The 13,733-nt window shown below is 46.9% G+C and overlaps 1 protein-coding gene across 1 annotated transcript; it reads left to right on the top strand.

Annotated features, from left to right (window-relative positions):
- The first annotated feature begins 638 nt into the window (after positions 1 to 638).
- Positions 639 to 13,704, top strand: NSMCE4A (NSE4 homolog A, SMC5-SMC6 complex component). Its single transcript, XM_059398731.1, has 11 exons — positions 639 to 1,050; positions 1,765 to 1,842; positions 3,773 to 3,903; positions 5,724 to 5,875; positions 7,664 to 7,763; positions 8,658 to 8,748; positions 9,605 to 9,699; positions 11,674 to 11,722; positions 12,428 to 12,522; positions 12,614 to 12,698; positions 13,543 to 13,704. Exons 1-10 carry the CDS (start codon positions 765 to 767, stop codon positions 12,686 to 12,688), a joined length of 1,152 nt encoding a protein of 383 aa, XP_059254714.1. The 5' UTR covers positions 639 to 764; the 3' UTR covers positions 12,689 to 12,698; positions 13,543 to 13,704.
- The last annotated feature ends 29 nt before the right edge of the window (positions 13,705 to 13,733 follow it).

Genomic DNA, 13,733 nt, shown 5'->3' with positions numbered 1-13,733 from the left:
AAGCAGGCTCCCCGCAGAGCAGAGAGCCAGATGCGGGGCTCAATCCCAGGAATCTGGGATCATGACCTGGGCCAAAAGCAGAGGCTTTAACCCACAACCCACCGAGCCACCTAGGCGCCCTTAGCAATACTTTAGTTTGAGAACCCGTTATGAACATCAACTGCCACGATGTAGACATTCAGAAGGGATCGTAAACAGAGTTTACTAGGAGAAAGACCATCTTTGTCGTTAAATTTTGCTTGTGGTTCTTCTGTCTTCCCGAGTGGGATTGCCCGGGGCCCATGAACCTCATCTGATGCGCCCCGCGAGGGCTCCGGGAAACTGAGGTCCCAGAGCCACATCTCTTGTCTCCAAGCCCAGCGCGCGCCCCGCTCCAACGCAGCGGCCTCCGCCAACACACATGCTCCGAGCGCCCTGACGTCGCCCGGCCGTGGCTGGGTCCCGCGGAGCCGAAGACACCCGGGAAGACGCAGGTGCGGTGGGCCTCGGAGGCCCAGCCCGGCCAGGCTCTAACTCCCACACGGCGCGGGCAGCGGGTCCCCGGTGCGGCCACTGGGCGGGGCGCGGAGGGCCCGCGCCCGGCCCCGCGGCGCCTCGGGAGCGCCCCGCGCCGCGCCCGCCGCCGGCCTCCCGCCAGAGGCGTCGCTGTGCCCTGGCGCGGGCCGGGAGCCGCGTTCCGCGGGGAGCGGCGCTCGCGCCGAGCAGGGGTTTCAGTTTCTGGCGCGAACTTCCGCCGTTCCGAAGTTGCTCGGCGAATTGGCGCGATGTCGGGGGACAGCAGCGGCCGCCGGTCGGAGGGCCGGGGCCGGGGCCGCGACCCGCACCGGGATCGCCCCCGCTCCCGCTCGCGGTCCCCGCTGTCGCCCGTGTCCCGCCGCGGCGCCGCGCCGGAGCGCAGGGAGGCCCCGGAGCGCCCGAGCCTGGAGGAGACGGAGCCGTCGGATTCCGGGGACGAGATGGTGGACCCCGCGAGCCTGGAGGCGGAGACCGACCACGGCCTGTGCCGCCAGATCCGCCATCAGTACCGGGCGCTCATCAACTCGGTCCAACGTAAGGCGGGGCGCGCGCGGGGGCAGGTGGCGGACGCAGGCCCGCGCCGCCCGGCTGGGCTACGGCGCCCGGGCCGACCCCGCGCCTCCCGGCAGGGCCTCCATTGGCTGGCGAGGACGCCCAGCGCCGTCGCGTGGAGCGAGTGCGCGACCTTGGCGGGGGCGCGCGGGCCCCGAGGGGGCAGGACGGCGCCGCGGGAGCCGGGACGGCCGGGAAGGGGCGGAGGCGGCGAGACGCGGGGGCCCTGGGCGTCTTTTCGGGCTGTCGGCGGGTCCGGAGCGCGGCCGCCCTTCCCCGGGGGGAGTTGTCAGAAATGCCAGTCCTCGGGCCGCACCCCGGACCCCCACTCCGAAACTCGGGGTGGCCCGCCCATCGGCCGGGTGACCCTCTAGGGGCCTCTGTGGCTTGTGAAGTTTGGGAACCACCCTTAGGAGCGCTCCTCGGAGGCTGCAGACGCTGTGGAGCCCCTTGGGTGAAGGTTCAAGGCAGCCCGACCCCTTTTTGAAGTTCATGCTCCTTAAAGGGACGGTCACCTTTCTCTTTCCGAGCCACTTGGGTTAAAAAGATGGAGCTGTGTGAAGGAAGCCCCCCTCTCCCCGGGGAGCGGGGGGCCGGGCTTGGCTGTACTCCAGATCGGTGATCCGTGATCGCTTTGTCAAGGACTTGTTCCTGCCTCAGGAGCACATTTCCCAAACCTTGTACTTTTTTACATAGAAAACCGGGAGGATATACTGAATGCCAGCGACAAATTAACAGAGGTCCTTGAAGAGGCCAACACTCTGTTTAATGGAGGTAATTCGTTATTTTATGTATGGGAACTTTTTATTACAAGTTTTAGAATAATTTTGATTAGTTTTATAGAAGAGCCAAATTACTGACCTCAGGCAGTCCCGACCTAATATAATAGTGCTTTACTGGTGCTGGAAGCTTTTTCCTTGTAGAGGTAATACTGCTTTACTGCACTTAGGCACCCCCTCAGGCCCCCTGAAGGCTTTATGAGAAATTGTGGGGGTGCAGCCAGCAGCCTGTTTCTGAAAGCCCCCCTCCGCCCCAGGTGGTCCTATTCTTTGATCAGCGTTGAGAACTTCACATGTACTGTTGTTTTATCTGTCTGTGGTCTTGACTGCTATATCCCCAGGATGCACTTGGTGATTAGAACATGATTGGTCATGTTCTTTGAGGACCAGAAGCTTTACGTCTGGTCATGTCCTGGTATGACTAATGGCTCACCTGTTGACAGCCCTTAACGTTTTTCTGTCTGTCTGTTCTCAAATAAGTCTTTTTCTAGCTCTGCTCACAGCCTGCTCACCATCCCCCAGGTGGGTCTCCTACATTTGCTGAATCTCATTTGAATCCTTCCAGAACGGGGCATTTCCCGTCCGCCTGGTTAAGTCCCTCCTCCACTGTCCTTAGCTCTGTCTTCTCTTCACTCCTGGACTCCCAGTCCGTGTCCTCAAGGTTCCTCTGGACTCGTTCATGGCTTTGCTGTTTTACTGTGGGTCTTAATCTTGAGCCACACATCGCCTTGCCCTTGGCTGATTCTGCCCTGTGGACTGGGTCACTCTGTAAGGCAAAGTTATTCACTCAGCTGGGCTTTGGGAGTCGCTCAGCAGAGAATTCTAGATCCTTGGCATTCATGGTTTTAACTCAGTGGAGGCCTCAAAGCCATCTGTGACAGAGAAGTCTGTGCTCTTCTCTCCAGCCGTGCTGGGAGGCGGGTGGCCGAGGCCCCCAGGGGCAGCCCAGGAATGAGCCTCCAGCGGTGGCCTCTGCTGCCCTCTCTCAAGCGTGGTCACTTCCGTTGCCTCGCTCCCGAAACCAAATGGGAGAAAAATAATGTATACAAACAAAACCCAGAGTCAGCCAGTTCAGCAGCCTGAAGCAGGTTCAGGAAGTGGGGGATCCAAGTGAGGAGGCCTTTAGGAGTGAGCCAGGCACGGGTGTTTCTGGGATTGAGAGTTGCTCCGTTCCCCTCTTCTTGGCTCCCTTTCCAGATTGCCCTTAGGGTGTTCCCACAGCTCTTCCTCCCTCCCGGGGCCCATGAGGCCTGCTCTCAACTCCACAGGCCTCGACCGCCCCCTCCCCTCCTTCCTCCTCAGTTTCCTTGCCTCCCGACTCCTTGTCTCCTTCTGTTTAAATCTTTTGCTCTATATAGCTTATCTTGAGTCCTGGGTCCTCTGTCAAACGTTTTCGGGTCACCCATCCTCACAGTCGCTGTCCTACTGTAGACCATTGACCTGGTGGCCTGTGCTGCCTCGCGGGGCGGGGGTCCTAGGCTTCCTGCCCAAGCCCGCTCTGTTCCTTCAGTGAGCCTCCTCGACAATTTCCTCCTGCCCCTCAACAACTCACCCTGCCTCACACGGAGCAGGCCTCCTTTTTGACTTAGTTCCCCACAGGTGGGAGTCGTGGCAGAGATGGGCTTGCTGGGGTCAGAGGAAAGAGCCGGTGCGGGAGAGGAGAGGGGCTTTGTGGAACCGGAGCTGTCAAGTTCATAGGAGCAGGACCCCGGAGGGAGAGTGGCTTTTAGGAGGACTGGGCAGCTGGGACTCCGGATTTTGGTGGGTTGGGTCGAGGAGGCAGGTTTTCAAGGGAGATGGGTATGTTCGAGAATTTTTTTTTCTTTTGTCCAGTAGGAAATGTCAAGTGAAGTAGGTGGAAATTTTGGGAAAATCCCTGAGTAACGGGTATGTAGTAATGTGTATTTTCCTTCTTTTCTGAATAGTGTCCCGAGCAAGAGAAGCCGTGCTGGATGCCCAGTTTCTTGTTTTGGCTTCAGATTTGGGCAAAGAGAAAGCAAAGCAACTGCGTTCTGATCTGAACTCATTTGATATGTTAAGATATGTCGAAACTCTAGTAAGTTCAAAGCTACAGAATCTTAAAAAAAAAATACTTCCCATGTCACATAGTGTATAATTATCTGCTCTGCTTATCTGCTCTGTATGCAAATGCATTTCACTTCCTTTTTCCTTTTTGGGGGGAACCGGGGGGGGGGGGGGGGGGGGGTATGTCTCAGATTCCTCCGAGCAGATCTCACCAAGTTAAATGATGAGGATGACAGTGAGGTTGATGGGAGAGCCCTGTGGAGGAATTTAGGGTGGCAGCTTAGAGGTTTAAAAATCTGTTAGCATTCTAAGACTCTGGGTGCTCCCTTTATTTAGAAATGACCATTTTTTCATTCTCAGTGACCCTGGACCTTTGTCCTGGGCTGGGCAAAACCTACACTGCAGGTGGGCAGAGCTCAGCTGGAGAGGAGTTAGGCCTGGTAGGGCATGATTTCATCGGTCCTTGACAATATCTTGGAACCCTATGAATATACTTGGGGTTTTGCTTTTTTGTGGATCTTTTGTTGTTTATTCACCTTTATTTGAAAGGTTGTTAGCTAAAGTGTTTACACTTTTCCTTGGTGGATTTACCAAAAAAGGACAGTGAGGCTGACCTTGCATTTTACTATGTTGTGGTTGTTTTTTTTGTTTTTGTTTTCTGTTTTCTGTTTTTTGGGTCCACTCTGAGCTAACCTCTGTCCCAGCATTTCTGACTGCATGTTTATTAAATGGTTATTAAAATAATCTGGTACCAGGAGACTGGCCCAGGTAAATTAATTCTTTTGTAAAGGCAGGAGGCAGATGAATTTTCTGTTGTTTTTAAAACCTTAAATGGTTTAACATTACCAAAATTTAAAACTTAAAAATTTTCTTTTAACTTTTTTATTGTGAGGTATAATGCATTTGGAAAATACACACTCGTGTGTAGCTGAATGAATAAAGTGACCATGTGCTGGCTTATCTTTTTTAAACTTGCTGAGATTTATCTAGGTGAGCTGTGTACCGTAACAAATCAAAGTAAATTCTGGAAGTCTTAAGGCATTCAGTGTAAAACCCTAAATTACAGCTCTGTAATCTCTGGGTCAGGAGGGCCCTTCCCAGTACACGTATAGGTACTATAAAGAAAAGATGGGGAGATTTGACCAGGCAGAAATGAATCGGGATGATGGTGTGGGCATGGATGGTGGTTGGGGACGGAGGCTCGCTGACCTTACATCTCTGATCAGGCTCTCGAAGCCTCTCTTCAGAGTTTGATTGCTTTTAATAGGGGCAAGCTTCCTGAGGGCTTTGTGATTATTGTTTATGTTTGATATTACTGTTTTAATTTGATAACTTATAGTTATTTTATGATTTCAAAATGTAATACTTTGATTTTCTGTGACATAGTGTGGGATAAGAGAATTATTAGACTTCTAGCAACTCTTCCCAGGAAGGCAGTTGTAAGATGAGCGATTCTCTGACTCTAGGGCACTGCTGTCTGGATATACCGAGACACAAGCTGAGTAGAGGTCTCTAGGAGGTTGGCTAAAAACGAAAAATCCCGAGAGCTGGCTAAACTTGCCTGTTCTGTCTTGGAGCCTTTGACTAGGGATGTGATTTCAGATTTGTATGTTGGTACAATTTTCCTAATACTTTGATGGGCTAAGGATTCATTCATTCTAATATTTCTACCTTTGAAAGTTGGAATTTATATAAAATTATTTGTATAATAAGAAATGTAGCCAACATGTTAGAACGCTGAGTAGGCTCTTTGCATCTGGCCTCTTAAAGTTTAGCGATAGAGATTATTGGATGTGGTGAATGATTGCCTGTGGCTTAACTGGGGTTTTTTGTTTCCCTTCATTTTTGTAGCTGACACATATGGGTGTAAATCCGCTAGAAGCTGAAGAACTCATCCGTGATGAAGATAGTTCTGATTTTGAATTCATAGTCTATGACTCCTGGAAAATATCAGGCAAAACAGCAGAAAACACCTTTAATAAAACCCATACATTCCACTTTCTGTAAGATTATTTTAAAAATCTGACAGACCAGCCATTTGTAAACCTTAAGCTTTTTTATTGTAGGAATGAGAACTATCTGGTAGGGTGAAGGTGATGATCAGGTTGCCATTTTTTGGAGATTTTTCTAAACTTTGATTGAAAAGCCCATAAAATTTTGATATGGACGGAACCCCATCCTTCTGAATTTGGGCAGGAAAGGCTGTGGGCCAGAACCTCTTACCACAGGGCTCTGCTGGCTCCTTTGTTTTCTGGTGTGTGAGGCTTTGGGTCTGGGGCATAATGTGTGACTCTGTTTTGTCGTCTTTAATATTACCCTGTAGGCAGATGATACCTCATATGGAGCGTCTCAAGATTTTACTGAGGTCTGTAAAGTGCCATTCATTGTAATTGTCTGTTGGATGGTCGCTGACTTACTTGTACTTGAAGCCTGCTTTAGTCACTCACACCAGCCGCCCCGCTCAGTTTTTTGGATACAACTCTATACTTCTTCATGATCAACTTGGCTTCTGTCTTAATTTCCTAGTTCAGCCCTTCTGGAGAAACAAGGACTAGCCCTTACTGGTTCTCTCTTGTGAAGCCACCTTCAAAGGCAGTGGTTGTGTCCCCCAGCAGATACTTTCTCTGGGGCAGTCACCCAGTTGTTTCTTCCTTAAGTGCTCTAGCTCCTGGCATCTGTCTATTCCAGTTCACCCTCCCAAAGCTCCGGAGGGCGGGAGTAGCTCAGTGAGACGGCTTCGGAGATGCACAGGTGTGGGACCAAGCATCTGTCGGCTAACCCCGGGGCCCAGAACCACTGCATACCTGACAGCGTAAAGCTCAGACTTACACATTACAGGATGAGGTCCAAGTCTGTTCTCTGCTGTTGAGTTCAAGGCTCTGTCCTAAATCCCAGGCTCTAAATGCAGCCTTGGGTACTGTGCCTTAAACTTTCCTCATCTTGCACAGCTTGCGTCCACAGCCAATCACTCACAGCGTTGTGCCCTAGCACTTGCTCTTATTTTGGCCTGCAGTGTCTTCCCCCGTCTTTTCCATCTGGAAGGGTTTGCCTATCTCCCAGGCTCTAACTTGGAAGCTTCCAGTAACTTCTCCAGACAGAGGCATCATTGTAACATCAGAGAGCCAGCCTGATCCCTCCCATGTCTGGAAAGATCTCTGCCCCCATGCTCTCGGAGCACTTGCATATCACCCTAGCACAGCACTGTAGGATCTAGTGTATTATGTTGAGATGGACGTGTGTGTATGTGGATTTGGATCTGTCCATCTACACTGCATGCTTTGAGCTGCTCAGGGGCAGGGACCATACGGGTTTATGCTCACAGGGCCTTGGTCTCTGCGTGATACATGTACAGACTGAAGTCTGCAGTAGGGTTTTTTTTTTTTTTTTTTTAAGAGAGTCCAAAGTAAGAAAGAACCCCATAGCTTGTTCCCCCTTTTGTTCCCCTTCCCCATGCTTTCGGTCTTCCCACGGATCTGAAGTTGGCTTTGCCAAAGAGGCAGTGGGGTAGCTGGGAAGACCACAGGCATATTTCTTGGTTTACTGTTGAGAGCAAAATAGGAAGGCATTCAGGGGGCATCTGTGGTTCAGTAAAGCTTCTAGGAGTCCTTTGAGACACACAAAGGGAACAGAGAGGATGTCACAAAAAGTCACAAGAGTTTTGGTCCATGTCAGTTCGAGTATCACTGGAGCCAGGTCTGAATTCGACCATTCCGTGGGAACAGCTTCCAGTTAGTGCAATCAGTTCGTTTAAAAACAAACAAAAAAAGACATGAAAGCATATTTCTCATTAGGTTGGGTTCAATACAAGGAGAGTTCCCTGTGCCAAAGCCACGAAGTGATCGTCCAAGAAAAGGTCCCAGGACAGAAGAGAAGAAGACAATGCCTGACCAGGTTTGTTCTTTAAAAACACCTCAGGTTACATTAATATAATGTTCAGGCAATCTGGCCATCTTCCCAAGCTGTAGAGTCTAGAGTCAGGTTTGGTTCTTAAATAATTACTTAAATAATTTTAGTGTTTAAACATTTTATTGGATTAACCCCTTGTCTTAGTTTTAATCCACGTCTGTAGTCCCAAACCAGGGCTTCTTAACCTCCGCACCATCGACACTGGGGGCTGGGTCCTTCTCTGTTGTGAGAGGCTGTCCTGTGTGCTGTAGGACGCCCTGTAACAACCTTGGCTTCTCTCCATTAGGCACCCATTAGGTGCCAGTAGCCTCTGTCCCCCCAACCCCACAGTTATGACAACCAAAAACATTTCCAGATACTGGCACATGTCCCCAGGAAGCAAAATCACTCTCCATTGAGAACCACTGTTCTTAACTGCACTTTGTATATTTTGCTATTTGTGTCCAACCTGAAAATGGTTGATTTGGTAATGTTATTGCTCTATTAAAAAGTTAATATGAAAATGTTGCTGAAACTAGAAAACCTTTTTTTTTAACTGTAAATTTTTTTTTTTTAAGATTTTATTTATTTACTTGATGGAGATCACAAGTAGGCAGAGAGGCATGTAGAGGGTAGGGGGGATTAAGCTCCCTGCTGAATGGAGATCCCAATGTGGGGCTCGATCCCAGCACCCCGAGATCATGACCTGAGCCAAAGGCAGAGGCTTAACCCACTGAAGCACCCAGGTGTCCCTTAAATGTAAATTTTAAGACAAGGATAAAAGCTGCTAGCAACCCCCCAATACAAGACAGCTAGAGGAGTTCGGATATGTCAGGAGTAGAAAACGTGAATGGGCAGGCAAGTAGGTCAGTCTGCTTGGTAACAACTTTGTATTTTCAGTTAAATGAAATGGAAGAGTCTCATCAAGAAGCAACAGAAAAAGAAGTGGAAAGAATTTTGGGATTGCTGCAAACATATTTTCGAGAAGATCGTAAGTGTGATACCAAGTTCAAAGTAGAGCAATTTGTATTTATCAGTTAGACACGTATCACTTGCATTGAGAAGTTTTGTTTTTGTTTTGTTTTTTAAGTATTTTCAGTTATAGTAATGTTTGAGTCATTTTGATTCTCTTTTTGGCATGTATGTTTAATGAAGCTTCTTTCCTTTAGCAATCCCGTGAGAGAGTGTTGGCAAAGTAACTTTGCATTTTTGCTTTTAAAAGATGTATTTTTTTCTGTTACAAAATAAAAGGTGCCGTAGAAGGGGGGAAAGTTGAGTACCCATTCCCTCGCTCCCCAGAGGCGGCCGCCTGTACGATGTGCTTGTCTACTTTCAGACCTTCAGTCACATAACCAGGCACATAAGTAAATTGGGGATTTTTGTTGTTTTTTTTTTAGCTTTTTGCAAAGCTAATCATAACATACACATTCTCCTGCAACAGTTTTCCATGTGGACGTTCGGCTACATCCGTACGTGCAGATCACACTTTTTAGTGATTCCCGTCGTATGGCTCTATCCTCCATCAGTGGGTGGACGACTAGGTTCTTTTTAGCATTTTATTCTTGGGAAACCCACTGCAGTGAGAAATCATGGTACACAACTTTGTGCACAAAGCTGATACTTCTGTAGGACAGGGTTTGGGAGGAGGGTTGTCAGGTCAGTGGGTGTCCATATTTTTAATAGATAAGTCACATTGCCTCCCCAGAAGGGCTGCATTGGTTTCACTCCCACGACAGGTCGAGCGCCCATTTCCTTCCTCTGCTAACATAAGAGAATATTGGTCTTACTGATCGGCAAAAATTCTCTTTCCTATTTTAAAGAATCTTTTTTTCCTCTTTTGTCTGTAGCTGATACACCTATGTCCTTCTTTGACTTTGTGGTTGATCCACATTCTTTCCCCCGGACAGTGGAAAACATCTTTCATGTTTCCTTCATTATAAGGGTAAGATTTAAGATTGTTTCTCTTTTTTCTTTTATAGCTTTTAAAATGGTAAATGATAGGGGTGCCTCAGTGGCTGTGTCAGTTAAGCATCTCTTGATTTCGGCTCAGGTAATAATCTCAGGGTCGTGAGATCGAGCCCTGTGTCCAGTTCTGCACCGGGCATGGAGCCTGCTTAAGATTCTCTCTACTCTACCCCTCTCTTGCTCGCTCTGTTTCACTCTTTCAAAAAAGAGGGCTAAATAATAAAAGCTGTGGATGGGAGCTTTCAAAGGTATTCGTACTGACCAGTATGTATGGTAGACCCGTAGCAGCAGAGCATTGGCACACAGACAGAAGAAACGAGCTGAAATGCCTGTGGGCACCCAGCTGACTCAGTTGGTGGAATGTGTGACTCTTAATCTCAGGGCTGTGAGATTGGGTGAAGAGCCCCACGTTGGGTGAAGAGATTACTAAACATAATAAACTTAAAAAAATTGTATGCTTTTATATTTTGGGATTTATTTACAGAATGAATTGACACAATTTGAATATGGAGCTAGAGATTATATAACAGTATGGTATAAGTGTGGGATTTCCCAAATTTGATAGTTGTCCTGTAAGAAAATATCTTAGTATCTTGTGGATACTTTGGGAAGTATCCACAAAGTATTAAGGAAAGGGAGCAGGTTGTCTATCACTTACTCTCTCATGAAAATTCCTGACATGTATGTAGAGAAGGGGAAATAGTTATGGCAGAACTTGAACAGGGGGTGAAGCTGAGGAAAATATATGGGAGGTCTTTACAGTAGCCTTGTAGCTCTTTCAGTTTGAAATTATTTCAAAATTAAGGTTCCAAAAAAAAAAAGAAAAGAAAACCCCTACTCAGAAATATACTATGGAAATTTGCTTTCGACTCTTTAGTCTACCAGCAGGTTGTACTCCCACTCATGGAACATGAATTTGATTTTAACCTCAGTCAAAAATCTTTTATCAGGGGCGCCTGGGTGGCTCAGTGGGTTAAGCCGCTGCCTTCGGCTTGGGTCATGATCTCAGGGTCCTGGGATCGAGTCCCGCATCGGGCTCTCTGCTCAGCAGGGAGCCTGCTTCCTTCTCTCTCTCTCTGCCTGCCTCTCAGTGTACTTGTGATTTCTCTCTGTCAAATAAATAAATAAAATCTTTAAAAAAAGAAAAAAAAAATCTTTTATCGACTGGGACGCCTGGGTGGCTCAGTTGGTTAAGCAGCTGCCTTCGGCTCAGGTCATGATCCCAGCGTCCTGGGATCGAGTCCCACATTGGGCTCCTTGCTCGGCAGGGAGCCTGCTTCTCCCTCTGCCTCTGCCTGCCTCTTTGTCTGCCTGTGCTCGCTCGTTCTCTCTCCCTCTGTCTCTGGCAAATAAATAAAATCTTTAAAAAAAAAAAAAAATCTTTTATCGACCAAAGTTTTTTTTCCCAGAAATGATAACAAAGGCGTATTTTGTCAGTGGTAAATGAGTTATGCATAATAAGATGCCGAGTGTCCAAAAATAGTCATGAATCCTGTTTAAGAGCCACGTTTTAAGAGCCAAGGCAGTTTCGGTCTTATTTAGGAGATCTTTAGGATGGATGCTATTGAGGAACCTGAGAGGGGACCCCATGTAAAGTCTCATCCACGTAATCTCTTGTGGTACATTCTGATTGTCTGGGATACGGCGTTTCCTTTTTTCTTTTTAGTTTAGTTTTTTGTTGAGAGAAAAGTGGGCAGCAGTGGGGGGTGGAGAGAATCTCCAGCAGTCTCCCTGCTGAGCCTGGAGCCCAATGTGGGGCTCAGTCTCATGACCCTGAGATCATGACCTGAGCTGAAAGTAAGTCGGAGGCTTAACCGACCGCCTTACCCCGGTGCCCTCTAGGGTATGGAGTTTTCTAATTGATGTTTTTTAATCCAATGGTAATAGGTTTTGGATCTAATTTTTTAAATCGGCTTTTGACTCTACATCTAAAATTATGTTTGTGTTTTAGGATGGTTTTGCAAGAATAAAGCTTGACCAAGACCGACTGCCAATAATAGGTTAGTGATAGTACGTTAAATTAGTTTTAGAGAAAATGTGTTATTCAAGTTCATGAAATGCAGTTTTCTGAACGGAACCGAGTTTACATTCTAGGTAACTTTCACAAGGCTGTGTCTTGCTCAACTAACTAATCTGCAGACGTGGTCATCGGTTCAAATCAGGGGGTTCATCTGTATCATTGACTCCACGGCCATAAAGATGAACAAGAAAGTCCCTCCCATTCTAATTGAGAATTTCTGTAATCGTAGTTACTCTTGTACTTTCTTGTCTTCTATTTTCCCCTGATGCCGCCTCCTTCTACTTGAGAGTCTTTCGTAGTTGAATAATTTCACTGACTCAGTGAGCCTTTTCTAAGAGTCCCCTGTAGAGAGTCAAGTTCTTTCGTAGCTCTGCTTGCTGGTTCATGAGTTCTCAGCTTCTCTTGGACTCAGTAGGGCTCAGCCCTGAGGTTGGTAGGTAGATAGGCAGAGGTCTTCAAATGATTGCCACGCAGAACTCTGCTGCGGGGAGTTATTTTTTTAATGGGAACAAATGGATTACTTGCTGCTGTAGTAACTCTTTAACACATCAGTGATGCGTGGAATCCTGAAAAGTATGTAATATTTTAAGTGTCTTTTGCATACGGGTTCATTCCTTCTCATCCTTTTCTGTTCAGAGTCCCTCTTGCGATTTGATAACCTTTGAAAACTTTGTCTTTCAAACAGAGCCTGTTAATATTAATGAAGAAAGTGAGGGAATTGACCAAAACACCCAAATTAGGAATCAAGGAATCATAGCTCTGAGTTACCGGGACTGGGAGGTAAAGCTCTGCACGTCGCCCCGCGGGGTAGTTGTGCCCCCCACACCATTTGCTGTAAACCGGTCCCCAAATGTTCTTTGTTCTCTGCCAGGAGATCGTGAAGACCTTTGAGATCTCAGAGCCGGTGATCGCTTCAGGCCAGAGCCAGCCAAGGCTAAGCGTCTGACACCAGCAAAGTAAGGTTTCCTATGTGGTATTAAATGTTAATTAGTGTTCCAGACCCTCTTCCTTTTTTTTTTTTTTTTTTTTTTTGCATTCTGGTGAAACTGGGATTTGCCTCCCTCTAGTGCTCTATTCTTAGAACTGTCTGCCAGTGAGAAAGGCAGCGCTGGGCCCAGTGGCTCCAAGTCCCCGTCTACAGCTTACTTCGGTTAAGTGGAATATCGAACCCTCCCATCAGCTGTGTTCAGCGTTCGATTCGATGTGCTTGTTTTATAGCTAGGAAGTAGAAAAGGAGGATTAGGACAGAATTACCTGGAAGAATGTCACTAAATGGGCATTTCTGAAATCTGATTTAGGCTGTGGAACACTTCTTCATTTTTATGAAGGAGAAGGTGCTAGAAGGAAATCTTCGTGATGATCGGGCATTTACTTGTGGGTGGAAGTCAGGAGACCTGGAAGCTCTTTGCTCCATCCCCTTGGTTTAAAATCACTGAACGCTCCACTTAATCTCACTCAGCTTCATTTTGTCAATAAATCTCTCTGTAAAATGGGAGGATTTTGAGTTAGATCATTAAGGATTTTTTGGTATCACAAATTTTCTATAATTTTGAGAGTTTAATACTTAATGTAAACTCTTAATATTTGCCTCAATTAACTGAGCTGCTTTTGTTCCAAGATAACGGAGGGAAAGTGAACAGACAGAAGGTATAAAATGTGGGTAGACCGGGGCCCTCCTCAGAGAGAAAGGACTAGTTGTTCGATCCTATCAACGTATATCAAGTTCACGTATTACAGGAGCTTCTGATTCATTTTATCACTTATAAACTGTTAACCAGCTCTTTTTCCCTCTTTTTTTAGGACTCCAATGGATAGTGAGATCCAAAAAGGAAAACAGCATGTATTGTATATATTGTATGATTAAACATTTTTAAAAGACAGATTGTTTTTAGTAAAACGTAGCTTTTGATAGTTAATGAATTTGTCAAGGTTGTCTTTGATTAAAGGAAATTCACTGCCATATTCACAAATAACTGTAGTTGCTCTTTATT

Source organism: Mustela nigripes, chromosome 4, assembly GCF_022355385.1.
Source record: "Mustela nigripes isolate SB6536 chromosome 4, MUSNIG.SB6536, whole genome shotgun sequence".
Lineage (NCBI taxonomy): Eukaryota > Metazoa > Chordata > Mammalia > Carnivora > Mustelidae > Mustela > Mustela nigripes.
The sequence above is the reverse complement of the archived record's forward strand: the minus strand, read 5'-3'. Positions and strand labels throughout refer to the sequence as shown.

Excerpts from the sequence above, each read along its gene's own strand:
- NSMCE4A (XM_059398731.1), top strand. The coding sequence starts at position 765 with ATGTCGGGGGACAGCAGCGGCCGCCGGTCGGAGGGCCGGGGCCGGGGC. Across the intron at positions 1,843-3,772 it reads CAACACTCTGTTTAATGGAG|TGTCCCGAGCAAGAGAAGCC; the intron begins GTAATTCGTTAT and ends TTTTCTGAATAG. Across the intron at positions 7,764-8,657 it reads AGAAGACAATGCCTGACCAG|TTAAATGAAATGGAAGAGTC; the intron begins GTTTGTTCTTTA and ends TTGTATTTTCAG.